Below are 19,169 nucleotides of genomic sequence, written 5' to 3' on the forward strand. Positions count from 1 at the left end.
TGGTTCAGCCCATGTGAGGTGCCCCCTACCGAGGCGAGGAAAAGGCGAATTGAAACTTACATCATTGTGAGTATTGTCAATCAAGGGAAGAGGAAAAAGATATTTGGCGTGGATGAAGTCCTCATGGTTTTTCACATGTATGATTACATTTTGCAGATAATATGGGCAAGTAGCATATGCTCTATGACCTTGATAGTTCTCAAGTTATTCAAGTCATGGTTCCTTCTCTGGCGACCCGTTGCTCCTAGTCTGACCCTGCTCCAATTTCGGCTACCGATACTTATACTTCTGCATTGGAGGTATATCAACATGTGGATGTTGTGACCAGTTTGACTATGGAGGAGTCATCCTTGCCTCGAGATTCCATAAAGAGGGCTTGGAATGAAGATCAACGATCCCCAGGAAGATGGTTCTCCAAAACGAACTCGTTTTGCTCGGATGCTGCTTCGGGGGAAGTAAATCCCTACACAGGGATGTTGAATTTCTTCTCTTCCCGGATTGCTCGCACTCCTGAGAAGGATGCCATTACTGTCTCAAAGTGGGATTTATCTTTTGGTCAAAATCTCTCAAAGAAGGAGAATATGGAACTCATCTCCGAGATTACTCGTAGTATGTACTAGGTTGCTTCTCTATTCTACCTTGTTTCTATTGACAAGTGAGACGTGTTAGCTCTAAGCAATCACACCAAGGAAATGGACATTTGGAAAAGTAAATATGAATTTATGGAACTGAGGTGTTCTACTCTCCAAAAGGAACTTGCTGCATTGTAGGAGAAGGTAAAAGGTGCTGAATTTTTGCAAGAGGGGGAGAAAACCCACGACTCCCCTTCTACTATGGATGCTCAGGTAACTAAATCGGAGGATGCCCTCAAAATGGAAAAAAACAGTATTAGGATGCCTCTGATGTTGTTGAGGAGAAGACTCATCAAGCAAAGTAGCATTAGAAGACTCTTCTTCATGAAGTCAAGGCTTACGTCGAGACCATGAAAGCTTTTAAAGGCGAAGTTGTCAGCCTGAGGTATGCACTATGTGACTCCTTTCAGCATATTTTACAGGCCGTGTTTGGGGTTTGTGACCAAGTCGTGGAGCATGCGAGGAAGTTATGCCCTATCGCCATTATTTTGGTTGAGGCGTTTAACCCATTTCAGGATGCTTCCGAGGCGACTCAAGAGGGTGATCTTGGTACCTCGAGAAGCTTCGGCTTGATTTCTTCCTATTTCAAATGTTTAATTTTGTTTCTTATAATGCTTCCCAAGGCTTGGCGCCTTGATTTTATAATGATCAACATTTCTAAAAGTATTCTTACCTCACTGATTCGTGTGTTATTAAATGTAGATTCTTGCACTTGGCTTCATTTTGTTATTGTTGTTATGTTGTGACCCTGGTTGTTTACGAATTGTTGTAATGTCAAGGCTTACTTGTTATCCCTGCAATGCAAAGTTTGGCTGTCTCGGGTGCATCATCGGTGTTCATTAGGGTAGCCTTGAGTTTGCTCCATGTATGGTGAGAAGTGTTTTCTGCCTTTATGAAGAGAAAAAGAAAATGAGCACTTTATTGCAACAAAGTGAGAGACGTGTTCTTTGAGTTTTGTGATTTGTAGCTTGGTGTAATGGATGATGTTAACCACCTTTTTTGGTTGTCATGTTTGTTTGGTGTATTTAGCATTCATTGTGGTAACATATTTGTTCGTGCACTGCATGGCCAAATTTTTTATGCCAGAATTAATCATAAGTTCATGAAGCAAGTATAAGCTCTTACATTAGCAATGACTAGTGTCCCACTTCCTTCGACCAGCTGTTTCATAAATACAATGTCTTTTGTTCCCAAGTCTATCCCAGAACTTCTGAATACCAGAGAATCAATAGTGGATTTGTATTTCTCCACTTGAGTTTTAGGCTATCTTAAACCACAAGTCCTTAAGACATTCCAAGTGATCATGCAAAATTTACTCATCTAGGTATCCACAAAACCTGCAACAAAGTCATCAATAATTTTCAACAGAGAACACAATGTTAGAGATAATGAGAAACCTATCAAAGACAAACCTGCAACAACACCAAACACATTACATTTACATCTAGATATTGAGTAAGCTACGACAAATAAAATTGCCACTAATACTATAAATGCTTATCCTATCCCTTTATCCATGGCTCACTGTAATTTTTAATGTGAGAGAAACATGGTTCTTCGGTGTCTGGTCATTTTCAATGTATAGTCTCTGCTTCATATGCCTTCCATTTACATCGCTACCATTGAGTATTTCTTTGTTCATATGATTGCTTAAAAAGTCTGAATGCTCGGTAAATCTAGCCAAGTACTTCAAAAGCTCGGTAAAAATAGATGGACAACTTTCCTTCAAGTACTCGAAACCATCAGTTTGCATCATAGTTAAAAAAAAGAAAGGAAATATAAAACTTCAGTTGATAATCACATTTCTGGATGAAGAACCAATAGGTACCAGTACCAATTTAACAAAGATATGGGTAGAATTTTAAAAGCCATCTTATATGGAATCCTAATTAAAAGAGTGTTAAAATCACAACCACATCAAAATCAGTATGCTTAATTTAATCCAACTGTTAAGTTTTAACTTTTAATCTATCTGGATAATTGGTGGGGGGAATTCAGTATGCTCAGATGAAAAATAAGCCTTAAACTAATATTGTAACACCCCAAATCTACCCCACAATTATAAGCGAAAATCAGAGTGCATTTAAAATTATTCATCAAACGATGGGATGTCACAATTCGACTTAAACCAACAAACATACGCATATTGCAATCAACACAGATACATAGCATTCGGAAAACAAAACTTTATCCAACATCTTCCAATTTCAACTTATAAACATCTTTATATTTGACTTAACACAAATGTCATCATATAATACAACAATCAAGTAATAACGACTAATCCCCCCCGAGGGCTACGTATCAGAGCAATGGACACCGACTCGACTTGCCATAAAGCAACATCAAGACTTCACATTAATAACCTCGAACATCCAGGACTAATCTTGAGTACCTGCCCATTTCCCATGATAGGGGAAATATCAGCAAAGGGGTGAGATATCTTACAATATAAAGGAATGCATGATAAATAATATAGGAGATATAGATCATACATAATTTCACCACTTCGCATCACATAACATCTTACAACAAGTTTCACCGCAAAACAACTTATCAATATAATACAACTCTCAAAACACAACGAGGTCATTAATCACATATTCAAATATACAAGTATGATATCAAATACGTCACAACAATTATATCATTATCACGTCACAACAAACACCTCGTCATATCAACAATCCAAACACAATTGAAATGCAATTCAAATGCGACTCAACTTATGCATATGCATGTGGTACCATTGGAGTAAAACTCCCGTCTCAAACAGTTTGCCATTGGGCCGTCTCAAACATTTGCCACAAGGGCCGTCTCAAACATTTGCCACAAGGGCCGTCTCAAACAATTGCCACAAGGGCCGTCTCAAATAATGCAATGGATGCGACTCAAATGATGCACATCCACAAGCACAACTTAAACCACTTAATCAACTTAAACGACATAATCAACTTGAACAACATAATCAACTTAAACAACATCAACTCAATGCCAAGGTTCTATGGCAATAACCGTATCATAGTATTTACCACATCTCAATCACATCATCACAATCATATCGACATACAACATGTATTCAACTTCATTATTATCAACATAATACAACTTATCAATAGTGACCATAGAGTCTACAACAACAATGACAAATTCATCATGTTATAGCTACAATAACAATTCAACATATTGCACAACAACAACAAACATTAACATGTTACAACAACTACAACGATTCATCATGTTACAACAACAACAATTCATTATATTGCACAACAACAACAAACATCAACATGTTACAACAACAACAACGATTCATCATGTTACAACAACAACAATTCATTATATTGCACAACAACAACAAACATCAACAATTCATCATATTGCCAACAACATCAACACATTCATTATATTCCTTAATTCAATTAATCATTATAATAAGTTATATTCAATTTCATATATATTGTTAAGTCATCGCATGGCATCATCGTCGACTCATACATATCAAATACGCACAATTAATCGCATATAGCATACAACATCTTTATTAATCATGCATATCATCACATACATCATTATCTCATTCATCATAAGGAAGTTACTTATCATCATCTCAATAACATTGTATCATCATAAGAAGACATACATCAAGTTATACTACAACACAATTATGTCAATTCGTCGCAAAGAGTATACCTCATATGTTAACACAACATAGTTCATCACTTAATCCTAATAAACATGATAGGAAACTATATCATATGGATCATTTTATTGCATCATGGTATAGTTCATTGCGTTAGCTTTCCAACGCTTCGAACGACACATAAAACGGAGTTACGGATCAAAAGTTACATCATTTCAAAGTTTAGAAAAAGTTCTGCAAAACAGGGTTCGCGGCGCCAACAAAGTTCGCGACGCGAACTGAGCGAATTCAAAAATTCCCAACTTTCTGCCAAGCAGTTCGCGGCTCGAACAGTAGTTCGCAGCGCGAACTGGCGATTTCAGAAACCTCCAAAACACAGAAAACAGCATACGAAACCCATCCAAAAACACCCAAACTCAACCCAATCAAGCTGAAAACACCAACCATCATGAACAACAATGGAATACATGTTATAAACACAAATACAACACATATTATGGATCTTCTAACATCATAACAATCATCAAACATCAATTAAAACACATTTCAAATCATGAATTTACACATTTGTTCATAAACCCTAACATCTCTACACACAACTTCCATGGAGAATAACATACAATCTAACCCACCATATACATCATCATGCCAACCCTTAGAGAGTAAGAACCCCACCCTTACCTTAGCAAAAGCTTCATCTTCAATGGAGTCATCCCTCTCTTCATGCCATAACTTTCCCTCTTCCTCTCTTCTTTCTCTTCTTTTCCACAAAATGAGTTATGAGGTTTAATCTCTAAAACCCTAACTCTTACTATCTTTTCTCACTAATGGGCTTAACCCATAACCCACCCATTGTGTTATATTCTTTCCACTTAGGCCCAATTCATAACATCTCTTTAATCACTCAATTAATCCGAATAATACACGTAATTGAATAATCACATAACATAACGAATATTATTCCCAATAATATTCCTCAACTACAATTGCTCCTTAACTTAATTAATACCAACTCGCAATTGTACTTCTCTGACTAATCCGACTAATAAATCCGACCACAACTTAACTGTTCAAAATAACATATTAATCCAAATTACGCCTTTAGAATAATACCGATAAATACCTACTTCGACTAATTCCAACGTATAAATCCTTGATCAATTTAATTAAATAATTAATTAAGTTCGGGGCGTTACAAATATAGCATGAAACAAATTTATTAAAGTGAAAATATTGGAATCAAAGGACTCACAGTTAATTCAAAAAGCAAGAGAGATGATCATAGACATACCCTGCATTTATCAATCTTTGTTGGTAAGAATCCTGGAGAAGTGAAAATATGTGTATTTGGATCATAAAAATTGAACATTGGGCTATAAAAGAGTAGCATATATTACAAATATTGTTAGTTTCATGATAGGAAGATATTTGCAATTACTCAATATCTTGCTTCTTCAACCTACCTCTTTAATAAGAGCCATGTTAGCATCATAAAATGATTGTATTGTTCCAATGTCTTCCCAATAGTCTCTGAAAAAGAATTCCTAAAATAAATCTTCAACCTTTATTTCTATGATCTCTACAAAGAAATGAGGTATATTTATTCTACCAAACTTATATTACTTGGGCATTGTATTTCTTCACTGATGTCGAAATGATTTCAGATCCAAAGTCATTGGATGTCGGATACCTCTATTTTAGAAGCTTAAGTAAAACATCGATCTTGAATAAGTAAATAGAGTAATATGTATTAGTTATCGGTCAATCGATAAAGTTATCAAGAGGCAAGAAAATAAATTATTTTACTTGAACTTTCATACATGTATATGACTTACCTTTGCTTTAAGATTAAATTCACAATTTCACACATGGTCTGCAATATTTGAAAAAAGCTTCCAGTTCTAGACATCCATTTGGATATGGAATTGATATCATAACTTACAACACGATTCACAAAGTTAATTAATCAGATTAAACTCATGATGCAATTGAAAAAACATCCAAATCATCATTCAATTTTTATTTGTATTAATAGCATGAAACTTGGATAGAAAATTATCTTCACAACAGAAAACTTAACATGTTGTATAGTACTATTCGATCATAGCGGTCATTATGTTGAGTTTACAAAATAGGAAACTTAACATGCTCATGTGAAACTGAAATACAACCACATTAAATTCAATTTTGTTCACTCATGGTTGAAAATAGCATATCAACAACACAAGAAAACCATGGACTTTCAATAAAACATAGAATTAAACACATGGTATGCTTATGTGAAGCTGAAATATAACAACATCAAATTTAACAATTTTAACCTTTGAATAACATATCAACGACAAAAAAAACCATGGACCTTCAATAAAACATAGAATCAAACACACTTCCATGCTTATGTGAAACTGAAATACAACAACATAATATTGAATTTATTTTACCAAATTACAATCGGTTAGCAAACTCACTAATCTACAAACTGGAATAACAAAAGACATTGTATTGGTTCTCAATCTGTTTCTCGGTCCATCCACTCGCCTTAAAATGTTAAAAATATGCTTACCGCAAACCTTAAACCAGAGACTCTTTCTATTTCGACCGCCGCTACAAACATCGACGAAATCATTCACCGTCAAGAACAATAAACAATAAATAGAAACAAAAAAACACACGAAGTTATAATATCATACCCAGAACCCACTTTATGTGTTTTTCCATACTTAAACAAGACATTCTTTAAGTTTCTGCCGTCGCGAGAATCATCCACGTAATCATTCACCGTCAAGACTTCATTATCTCGCACAACTTCACAATATTCAGCTTTGAGATTTATAGAAGAAAAAAATAATGAGGAAGTGAAAGAAAATAGAGAGAATTGAAATGGGAAATGGTTATGATGAAAGGGAGAGAGCGGAGAGCTTGAAGCAGAATTCGAAAGAGAGAGAAGAGAGGGAAATATTTTTTAAAGTTGAGAGAGAGTGGGCTAGTGTTTCGGGACAGAGGAAGAGGAAGAAAGGGAAAAGTGAGGGATTTTTTTTTGCAGAGACACACTTGAATGAAAGCATGAAACACTTCAGCCACTTATAAAAAAGGAATGTTTTGATTGGTCAATGTATTTTGAATTAGTAAATTACAGTTAAGGGCGAAATGTAATGTAGTCAAAATTTGAGCTAAATTTAGATTGATGGAATCAGATGGAGCAGAGTAGAATGTGATGGAATAAAATGATATTTATTGTTTGGATAATTTAAAAACGGATGGGGCGGAGCAGAATAAAGTGATATGGATTCCATCACTTACTACTAGGGGTGTTTAAAACCAAATCAGACCAATAGAAAACCGCAAAACCAAACCAAACGGAAACCGCATAAAACCGCATTTAGTTCGGATGTGTTTGAGCCATTTTATAACAAACCGCGCGGTTCAGTTCGGTTTGCAGTTTGTATTTTACAAACCGAACCAAACCGCATATGTTACAACCCCCTAAACTTCAATTAACTTATATCTAACTCAAACCTATTATGCCTTAGCCTTACAATTACAAATGATTTTCTCTTCCTTACACTTAAGGTTTCAGTTTAAGTCTTCTCAAATCTCTCTTAGCGGTATTGCACCTTCTTCTCATCTTCTTTTCCAAATACATATCACATATTCTTTTCTAGTCTTTTATCTCTTAAGTTCTTTCTTTTTCATCTTATTATTTTTATTTTACCGTTCTCTCTTCCAATTACATTTTTAATGTTCATCTTCTTATCTAATCGCATTTCTTCTGTTTTTTTTTCATCTTCTCTAATATTTCATTATAATGTTTTTGATACTATTTTATGCTACTATTTTATGTTTTTTATTCCACTTTTATCTAATATTATTTTTGTATATTAAATGACTTTTATCTAATATTATTTTTGTATATTAAATGAAAAGTTGTTATCCAAATATGATGAATTTTGTTGTGTTATTTGATAACGTATAAATGACTAAATACAAAGTTATGTTGCCATCAATATGTGTATGTATGACTCAATAAATTTTTGTAAAAAAAAATCGAGCCAACCGAACCAATCCAAACCGCATTGGTTTGGTTTGGTTTTATTTCTAAAAGTCTACCGAACCAAACCGAACCGCACACTTTTTTCTCTTGCGGTTCGGGTGATTTTTTACATCAAAACCGTCCAAACTATACCGCGAACACCCCTATTTACTACCATATTCCCTCCTCTCCGGTTTGGGCAGAATAAACAATTTACCTTATTCCGTCTTAAAATTTTGAAACAATAAAATAATTTATTCCTTCCGCTCAGCTCTATTCCGCTCTATCTCACTCACTCCACTCTATTCAGCTCTGTTTATTTGATGATATTATTATAAATTATAATCCTATAACTTCTCCCACTAATTTTTCCCTCCAAAATTTGTAAGGTTAATATTGGTATTTTAATACTAAATTATAATCCTATAACTTCTCCCACTAATTTTTCCCTCCAAAATTTGTAAGGTTAATATTGGTATTTTAACTTCTACAAATAATAAATTAAATAAATAAGAAAAATAACTAATTAAAAATAACTAATTAAAATAATTAATTAAAATAAAATAAAACAAAACATAACTCCCCACACCCCACTAAGTCAATTTAAGTAGTTAATAAAATTAAAAATTAATTTAAATTATAAATTTAGATATTGCAACAATTTTATTGTTCTATAATCCTATAACTTCTCTCACTAAATTTCCCTTCAAAATCTCAATTAATAAATAATATTAATAATAACTATTCTATCATCTTATAATTTCTCTCACTAAATTTCCCTCCAAAATCTCAATTAATAAATAATAAATAATAATAATAAATAATTAATTAAATAATAATAATAATAATAATAATAATAATCTATACTATTCTTCTTTTTTTTTTGGTACAAGGGAGGGCCTAAGCCCAAAAAACAAGAAAACTACCCAGGAACAATTCTAACCCTAGAGCCACCATGAGTGTCTCTTTCCATAAGAAGTAACATCCACGTTGGAGCATTATTATAAAAAAATACTCTCTACTCTCAACTTCTTACCCTCTTGAGCAAGAAGGTTAGCACAACTATTTGCCTCTCGATATATATGTCGAATTTCCACTTTATGCAAATGATGAAACATCTTACTAATGCTAGTTATCAAGCTTCCCCCACCGATGCTACCATTCCTGCCCCTCTTGACACACTATATAGCTTTGTGAGAATCGGACTCAATAACAACACTTTGCACACCAAGCCCAATAGCCAATTTGGTTCCAATGTAGATGCCCCAAATTTCTGCCATTAGATCACTGTAGTAACCAATATTTTTGGCAAAACCTCCTAACCATTCACCTTGATTATTTCTAAGGATCCCACCACATCCAGAAATTCCATCACTTCCATGAGCTCCATCAACGTTGAGCTTCACAAAGGGAGTTGCAGGAGCACTCCAATGAACGAGCAGCGGCTCTTGAAATCTCTCCATGGCTTTGTTCCTCAAAAGCATAGCCTGATTGTATTAGAATATTTTATCTTCTATCACTTCTCTAGCCATCGCAGGACGAGCATAATTACTATCATCCACTTTTTTGTTTCTCCAAGACCAAAGGGTGTGACAGCTGATAGCCCAAACATTGCACCAATCAGGATGATCTACAATGTTACTGAAAATGTTAAGCTTGATCCACTCTTGCCAACCTGCATGAAAGAAATCATAAGTTAGTGAAACAGGGATAATGCTATCCCAAAAGCCCTTCACGATGTAGCAGTCTCTCAACGCATGCAATGATGTATCTCTAACAACTCCACACAATTGACAACCATCCTGACCAAAACCAGAAGCATTGATACGGTGATTGGTGAGCAGACGGTCATGGTAGAAAATCCACACAAAAGTCTTGACTCTTTCAGGAACACTAAGCTTCCAGATACCTTTCCAAATATCACAATTCGAACCATCCCCTCCTTGCTAATAGAAAAGGTGCCATCTTCATCAGTAGCAAAAACAAACTGATCACTACCATTATCCACCCTAGGAGGGAGAATTGCAGCGATCTTTTGTTGGATATTGTAAGGGAGCCAGCTCAAAACACTCCAATTCCACTCTCCCGAATTATCTACGAGGTCTTTAACAGTTAAATTAGCCATCTCACAAGGAATAGCAGTCCCTGAGTCAGCGAAGAGCAAGCCTTTATCGATCCAGCATTGCTTCCATGGATTGATCTTTGCACCATCCCCTATTCTCCAATCTATACTATTCTATCTATCTATCTATACTATTCTATAATCCTATAACTTCTCTCACTAAATTTTCGTCCAAAATCTCAATTAATGAATAATATTAATAATAATAAATAAATAATATTAATAATAATAAATAATAAATAATAATAATAATTAATTAAATAATAATAATCATAATAAATAATTAATTAATTAAATAATAATAATAATACTATTCTATAGTTAATATAATAATCATACTTAATAATTATAATCCTAGAAGGTCTCCATTAAAAATTTCCCGCCTAGATCCCACATAAATAAGACACCCAATGAGAACTTCATTGTTTTTTTTTTTTCAATTTTCTTTTACAAATTAATAATTAAATAAGTTTTGATCACATCTCCAACTTCTCTCTACACTTTCTTTCTATTTAGTTAAAAAATTTCCACTAACTCACTTTTATAAATTCTCCACTAACTCAATGATATAAATTCTCAACTATTTTACACTTTTAAAACAACATCTCATTTTTATCTTGAAAATGGAACTGTCGTCATCAAACTCTCACTCTCACTTGGAGGGTACGTGCGGCAGGAGAGCTTTTTTGAAATCAAAGTTTGCAAGATTGTTGATCTTTCATCTTCCCTTGACCAAAAAGCTATGTAGTATATCCCGAAGTTAGACATGCATACAAATTGTATTATTAGCCTCTTATGGATGAACTTATATAATGGAGTACACAATTAGACAGAGATTTTGTATTTAAGATTGACATCTTCTACTTTAGAACTCAAATGCAGAATTGTATTCACATGTCTATTGTTCTACAGTTATTTTTTATTGTGTGTCCATATATTAGCATGCCGTGACTTTTTTGCATGTATTATTATTATATGTATTTTTATTATTATTTATTAAGACATTTTCATATTTTTTAATTTCTTTATTTTTTTTGTGTCCATATATTAGCATTAGCATGTCATGAATATTTATATGTAGCTATAAACATGTCATGGATGAAAAATTGCACTTTAAACATTATGTCTCTCATTTTCTATTTTATTAATTAATTATATTGGTATATATATTTTTCTTTTATTTCACATCTTAAGAGTAGAATCAAGTGGTGCAAACTAAGTTATATTATTTAACTCATCTTTCTTCTATCTACAATCATTTCTAACTCATCTAAATTAATTGATATATTTTTAGACAATTTATTAATAATAAGAGTTTAATGGTAGTGCACTGTCAGTGTAAAGAAGTATTACACAGACATTCTATCAAATTATTTTAAAGTGCCAAATCATTTCAATATTTTAATATTTAAAGGCTGACTTGGTAAGATACATGGTTGTTATTGATTGACAATGTAACAATAAAAAATAACTGTAGAACAATAGAAATAATCAATAAAAAAATGAAATTAATAATAATACAATAAAATAATTTTTTTATTTTATTTTATGATGAGTTACTCAGGAAATAAGGAAATAGACATGTGAATACAATTCTGCAATTAGTTAGATATTTGATTAGGCAGTTGATTTCTATAAGAATGAGATGAAATAGATATATTGTTTTGACCGTTCATTTCCAGACTCAAACAATCACCACCGTTCATTTCCAGACATCAACGGCTCTCACCCTACTCCCAAAAAAACCTAAACTCTCTTCACCTTCATTCTCCGAAATAACCGGAGCGCTTCCGATATTGAATCTGAATTCTCTCACCATGACGCCACCGTCGCTCGTATCAACGACGGCAGTTTCGGTTCATATCCTTCCTCCGTCATCTCCGATCAACAAAAAAGGAAACTCAAATATACCCCCGTCACCTTAAACTTCTTCAATCCGTGAAGGAAAGTTCGACAAAGGTGACATTGTTATTATGCTTAAGGTTCGATTAAGAAATCGATGGAGGGATTGGCTGTGGAAAGTTCTTGGATTGGGACAAGGGATTATAGTTCTCAGTTGATTGTGCCTTGTGCCCGATGTTTTGGAATTTGAGAATAGGTTTGAAGGTGGTATTGATGGGATTAAGAAGAGGAATCATGAAGCTGTTATTGAGATGGGAGAGATGCTGGCTAAGGCTTGGGGGACTCATCTTGGGAGTCGTTCACATATGTGTGCTAGCATGATTATGTTTGTTTTGCCTGCATGTTTGGGGATTCATAGTGATTCTGATGCTCTGTACTTAAGGACACATTTTAGGGATGTTTTTAGAGTTGAAGTTCCTATATACTATAGACCACCTAGAGATGGAAAAGTGGAGCCTGTGACGGGGTATGCTCGGATTTATCATCATGTTTACAACAAAGTCGAGGATTATTACAAGTTTAGAGATGCTGTTAACCAACTCGTGGAGAATGGATTTGCTTGTACTCTTCTTTCCTACTGAAAAGGTTTACTCACATTCCTTTTTGACGATACTTCTAATTTTGCAATAATTATATGATGATATGAATTTTGTTTTTCTTTGATAACCGACAAAGATTAGGTTGGTGATTGTGTCTTAATTTGGCGCCACGCCCCCTTAAAATGTTCTTACGCATGCAAGGGTTTAGGCGGATGATCACTAAGTGCCATTTTCGTTGCAAACTTATAGCTTATTGTTGCTCTGTTACATGCATAACGGTTTCTTGTTACATGCATAGCGGTTTCTTGTGTAAAATACTTGTCAGGAATATTAAATGTTTTAAATTTGAGTTTTATAAATTATATTAGCGGTTTCTTGTTACATGCATAGCGGTTTCCTGTTACATGCATAGCGGTTTCTTGTGTAAAATACTTGTCAGGAATATTAAATGATTTAAATTTGAGTTTTATAACTTATATTAGCGGTTTCTTGTTTCATGCATAACGGTTTTCAGTTACATGAATAGCGGTTTCTTGTTACATGCATAGCGGTTTCTTGTGTAAAATACTTGTCAGGAATATTAAATGATTTAAATTTGAGTTTTATAACTTATATTAGCGGTTTCTTGTTACATGCATAACGATTACCTGTTACATGCATAGCGATTACCTGTTACATGCATAGCGGTTTCTTGTGTAAAATACTTGTCAGGAATATTAAATAATTTAAACTTGAGTTTTATAACTTATATTAGCAGTTTCCTGTTACATGCATAGCGGTTTCTTGTTACATGCATAGCGGTTTCTTGTGTTAAATACTTGTCAGGAATACTAAATGATTTAAATTTGAGTTTTATAACTTATATTAGCAATTTCCTGTTATATGCATAGCGGTTTCTTGTTACATGCATAGCGGTTTCTTGTGTAAAATACTTGTCAGAAATATTAAATGATTTAAATTCGAGTTTTATAACTTCTATTAGTTACTTGCTTTGGTGTTGTTAAATTTTGATTACGATATTTGTCGTGACCCTCTGATCGTGTCATTTTGTTGTTCTCCTGGCTGGTGATCATTTAGCGCCGTTTTCTATGCAAATTGACAACTTATTGTCGTTCTATGCATGTCTATTAAAACCAGAAACCAATACATGTCAGAAATATTAAATGATTTAAATTTGAATCTTATAAGTTGTATTAATTATTTGCCTTTGGTGTTGTTAAATTTTGATTACGATGTTTCTCGCGACCCTCTGATCGTGTCGTTTTGTTGTTCTCCGTTTGTGTGATCATTTAGCGTCGTTTTGATTACTTGCCTTTGGTGTTGTTCTCCTTGCTAGTGATAATTTATTGTTGTGTTCTATGCATGTCTTTTGAAACCAATCTCCGTGTAAATACTTGTCAGAAATTTTAAATGACTTAAAAGTTGAATTTTATAAGTTGTATTAGTTACATTCCTTTAGTTTTGTTGAATTTTAATTATGATATTTGACGTTAACCCGTGATCATGCCATTTTGTTGTTCTACTGCCCGGTGATCACTTAGCGTTGTTGTATTTCCAAACTGAATTTTTTTAATAACTGATAGCTTACTATTGTAATATGCATGTTTATTGAAACCGGTACACGGGCAAATTATTTGTCAGGACAATTTAATGATTCAAATTTGAATTTGTAAGTGCTATTAATCAGTGTTATGAAATAGCGGCGCCATGGCAGATATACATGGCGGTTTTTGGGCTTGCCGCAATGGTAAATATCGGTGAGTATTGGGGTTTTTCCGCTATAATCTGATATAACGGCGTCGCAAAGCGGGCAGTTAGTTGTAATTTTGGCTGTCCGTCATGGACCGCCATACGCCATCGACAACACTGCTATTAATTACTTTCCTTTACTGTTTGTTGAATCTTGATTATGAGGTTTGTTGTGAATCTGCGATCATGTCGTTTTGTTGCTCTTACCTAACCCTGTTTTCTTTTCAATCTGATAAGCTATTGTAGTTACATGCATTTCTGTTGAAATCAATAAATACTTGTCCAGATTTTTTTGATATACTACAATGGTACTGTAACTAACTGAAGGCGTGTTTCGTAAATGAGGATAACATTTATGTGCTTAACCCACTTGTCCAGATTTCCTAACCGGACTCCACTTTAAAATCGCACCGCACTCACTTCCTCACTTCCTCAGTCCCTCTAAACCATTCTCACCCCTCTTTCTCTTTTTCAACAATTCTCAACCGTTTAATCATTTCCTTCTCAATGGCCTTCAACAATCACCACCACCCTAACGGCTCTCACCCCACTCCCAAAAAACCTAAACTCTCCTCCTCCGCCATAACCGTTTCCGAAATTGAATCCGAATTCTCCCACCACGACGCCGCCGTTGCTCGCATCAACAACGGCAGTTTCGGCTCCTGTCCTTCCTCCGTCATCTCCGCTCAACACAAATGGCAGCTCGAGTACCTCCGTCATCCTGATCACTTCTACTTCAACCACCTCAAACCTGCAATCGACAATTCGCGTTCAATTATCAAAGACTTAGTCAACGCGGAACATCTTGACGAAATCTCTATTGTCGATAACGCCACCACTGCTGCTGCTATTGTTCTTCAACATACTGCATGGTGTTTCCGCGAAGGGAAGTTCGAGAAAGGTGACATTGTTGTTATGCTTCATTATGCTTATGGCTCTGTTAAGAAATCAATGGAGGCGTATGTTACTCGTGCTGGTGGAAAAGTGATTGAAGTTCAGCTTCCATTTCCGGTCTCTTCTAACGAACAGATTGTTACTGAGTTTAGAAAGGCTTTGGAGATGGGAAAAACTGACGGGAAAAAGGTAAGGTTAGCTGTGATTGATCATGTGACTTCTATGCCTTGTGTTGTGATTCCTGTTAAGGAGATGATTCAGATTTGCAGAGAGGAAGGTGTTGAACAGGTTTTTGTGGATGCTGCTCATTCCCTTGGGTGTACTGATGTTGACATGCAGGAGATTGGTGCTGATTACTACACTAGTAATTTGCATAAGTGGTTTTTTTGTCCGCCTTCGGTTGCGTTTCTGTACTCTAAGAAAAACCATAACACTGGTGGTGCTGGTGATTTGCATCATCCTGTGGTGTCTCATGAGTATGGAAATGGGCTGGCTGTGGAAAGTTCTTGGATTGGGACAAGGGATTATAGTTCTCAGTTGGTGGTTCCTGATATTATAGAATTTGTGAATAGGTTTGAAGGTGGTATTGAAGGGATTAAGAAGAGGAATCATGAAGCTGTTGTTGAGATGGGAGAGATGCTGGCTGAGGCTTGGGGAACTCATCTTGGGAGTCCTCCATATATGTGTGGTAGCATGATTATGGTTGGTCTGCCTACATGTTTGGGGATTCATAGTGATTCTGATGCTCTGAAGTTAAGGACACATTTCAGGGATGTTTTTGCAGTTGAAGTTCCTATATACTATAGACCACCTAGAGATGGAGAAGTGGAGCCTGTGACAGGGTATGCTCGGATTTCTCATCATGTTTACAACAAAGTCGAGGATTATTACAAGTTTAGGGATGCTGTTAACCAACTCGTGGAGAATGGATTTGCTTGTACTCATCTTTCCAACTGAATAGGTTTGCTCACATTCCCTTTTGACAGTTTTTCTAAATTTGCAATAATTGTATGATGATATGAATTTTGTTTTGCACTATTGATAAACGATAACGGTTAGATTGGTGATTGTGTCTTAATTTGACGCCACGTCCCCTTGTTCTTACGCATGCAAAGGTTGTATTTTGGATGATGATCACTAAGTGTCATTTTCCTTCAAAACTTATAACTTATTGTCTTGTTACATGCATAGCGGTTTCTTGTTACATGCATAGTGGTTTCTTGTGTAAAATACTTGTCAGGAATATTAAATGATTTGAATTTGAGTTTTAAAACTTAGATTTATTACTTGCTTTGGTGTTGTTAAATCTTGATTATGATGTTTGTCGTGACCCTCTGATCGTGTCATTTTGTTGTTCTCCTGACTGGTGATCATTTAGCGTCGTTTTCTATGCATGTCTATTAAAACCAGAAACCAATACATGTCAGAAATATTAAATGATTTAAATTTGATTACGATGTTTCTCGTGACCCTGTGATCGTGTCGTTTTGTTGTTTTCCGTGCTAGTGATAACTTATTGTTGTTCTATGCATGTCTGTTGAAACCAATATCTGTGTAAATACTTGTCAGAAATCTTAAATGACTTAAAGTTGAATTTTATAAGTAGTTACATTCATTTAGTTTTGTTGAATTTTGATTATGATATTTAACGCGAACCCTTGATCATGCCATTTTGTTGTTCTCCTGCCCGGTGATCACTTAGCGTTGTTGTATTTTCAAACTGATAGCTTATTATTGTAAAATGCAAGTTTATTGAAACCGATACATGGGCAAATTACTTGTCAGGAATATTTAATGAATCAAATTCGAATTTGTAAGTGCTATTAATCAGTGTTATCAAATAGTGGCGCCATGGCGGATATACATGGCGGTTTTTGGACTCGCCGCAATGGTAAATATCGGTCAATATTGGGGGGTTTTCCGCCATAATCCGATATAACGGCGCCACAAAGCGGACAATAAGGTGTGATTTTGGCTCTCCGCCATGGACCGCCATCCGCCATCGATAACACTGCTATTAATTACATTCCTTTACTGTTTATTGAACCTTGATTCTGATGTTTGTTGTGAATCTGCAATCATGTCAGTTTTGTTGCTCTTACCTAGCACTGTTTTCTTTTCAATCTGATAATTTATTATAGTTCCATGAATTTCTGTTGAAATCAATAAATACTTGTCTGAAATACTTGTCTGTGATCACTTATGATGTTTGTCTGTGATCATATGTTGTTTTATTGCTCTGCTGGCTGTTGATCTGTCAAGGTTATTTTCTTTTCCAACATATTATTCCTTCATAAACAAAACTATCATTGAAAGTAGAGAGAAGTTACTATGTTCTCATGCTTCGAACCATGCGATAGAGTAAATCAAATGTACCTTTTTGAAGTTTGGTTTGATTTTGTTTACTCTTCTAGTTATGTTATATGTATTTTCACTCATAACTGAACAATATTTTGTTTATTTGCAGGTTAGAAGTGTAGCGTAAGTGTGTCTTAGAAGTGTGGCGTAAGTGTGTGTTTCTGATGAATAAAAGCAATGGATGTTGTAATTGCTGCTAGCTTTCTTGCAAGCTTTGGTAGTTGTGATGGTTTCGGTGGTCGGTTTGGTACCATAGACTGCATGTTTTGCAGGTAAACTTCAGCAATCATCCATGTTAGATTTGCTGAGTAGAAATCCTTAGGGAGTGAGCAACTTAAATAGTAAGATCTAGGGAGTGAACAACTTCAATGGTGAGATCTAGGGAGTGAGCAACTTCAATGGTGAGATCTAGGGAGTGAACAATATCATTGTAAATGTAATGTGATTCTCTCATGGTGTAATGATTTTCACTGTCATTTGAAGTTGCCAATTGCTTCTTCAGGTTTAATTAATATCAAGTTCTACTAGTATATTTGAAGTTTGCCATTTCTATGCTTTATACTTTTATATTTATAATTAATTTTAATTATTAAAACTAATTTTATGATTTTTTTTGGAAAGTAAAAGGAAATTTGTCATCCGGGAGTAACTCTCATTTGGAAACTTAATTCATAATGGAACCAAAAACAGCCAATAAACTTGATTTCTTGTCTTCACCCTCCAATTGTCTGACAATATTGCAATATTATTTTTCTTTTTTCACAACTGCTATTAATTTCTTATTTATCTATTTTTCAGTATGATAAATAATTAAGGGTAACTTTTAAAACGACAAATAATTAGAAATATAAATTTTAGTAACTCGTAAAAGTATTAAAAAAGTAAATGAATATGAGTATGCATCCAAAATAAATTTTATAAGTTGTTTTAATTATATTTCAGTAAGTGAAGTTAAATTTGAATTACATGATCATCTCAAATTTGTATAAGATTAGTTACAACACATATTCTCAAATTTGTCATAGTTAAATTAAATAGAATCACAATTAAATTATGATTAAATAGAGTTTTATAATAAAGCTGTCACGGTTAAATTTTTAATAAATAAGTTCTCTAATTGTTAATTTTTTAATCAAAATAAAGGTGAGTGGTACATATTTATATTTCAATAAAATAAGTAACTAAGATTGAAGGATTTAATTTTAACTAAATTATTTCAATCATTTTTACTTAATATTTTAAACATTCCGACTTAAGTTATCTTAGTATATTTTTATAATCCGAATGCGGTACTCAAAAT

General features: G+C 34.3%; 1 protein-coding gene across 2 annotated transcripts; it reads left to right on the forward strand.

The window, feature by feature from the left end:
• Positions 1-12,051: 12,051 nt before the first annotated feature.
• LOC131610508 (probable L-cysteine desulfhydrase, chloroplastic) lies at positions 12,052-18,415 on the forward strand. Of its 2 annotated transcripts, XM_058882473.1 has the most exons (3): positions 12,052-12,525; positions 12,724-16,472; positions 17,979-18,415. In XM_058882473.1, the coding sequence occupies exon 2, from the start codon at positions 15,125-15,127 to the stop codon at positions 16,466-16,468; it is 1,344 nt and encodes a 447-aa protein (XP_058738456.1). In that variant the 5' UTR covers positions 12,052-12,525; positions 12,724-15,124; the 3' UTR covers positions 16,469-16,472; positions 17,979-18,415. The 2 variants fall into 2 exon arrangements, with proteins under 2 accessions (XP_058738456.1, XP_058738455.1); XM_058882472.1 differs by having other exon boundaries at positions 12,052-16,472.
• The last annotated feature ends 754 nt before the right edge of the window (positions 18,416-19,169 follow it).

This window comes from Vicia villosa, linkage group LG6 (genome assembly GCF_029867415.1).
Source record: "Vicia villosa cultivar HV-30 ecotype Madison, WI linkage group LG6, Vvil1.0, whole genome shotgun sequence".
NCBI classification, from domain to species: domain Eukaryota; kingdom Viridiplantae; phylum Streptophyta; class Magnoliopsida; order Fabales; family Fabaceae; genus Vicia; species Vicia villosa.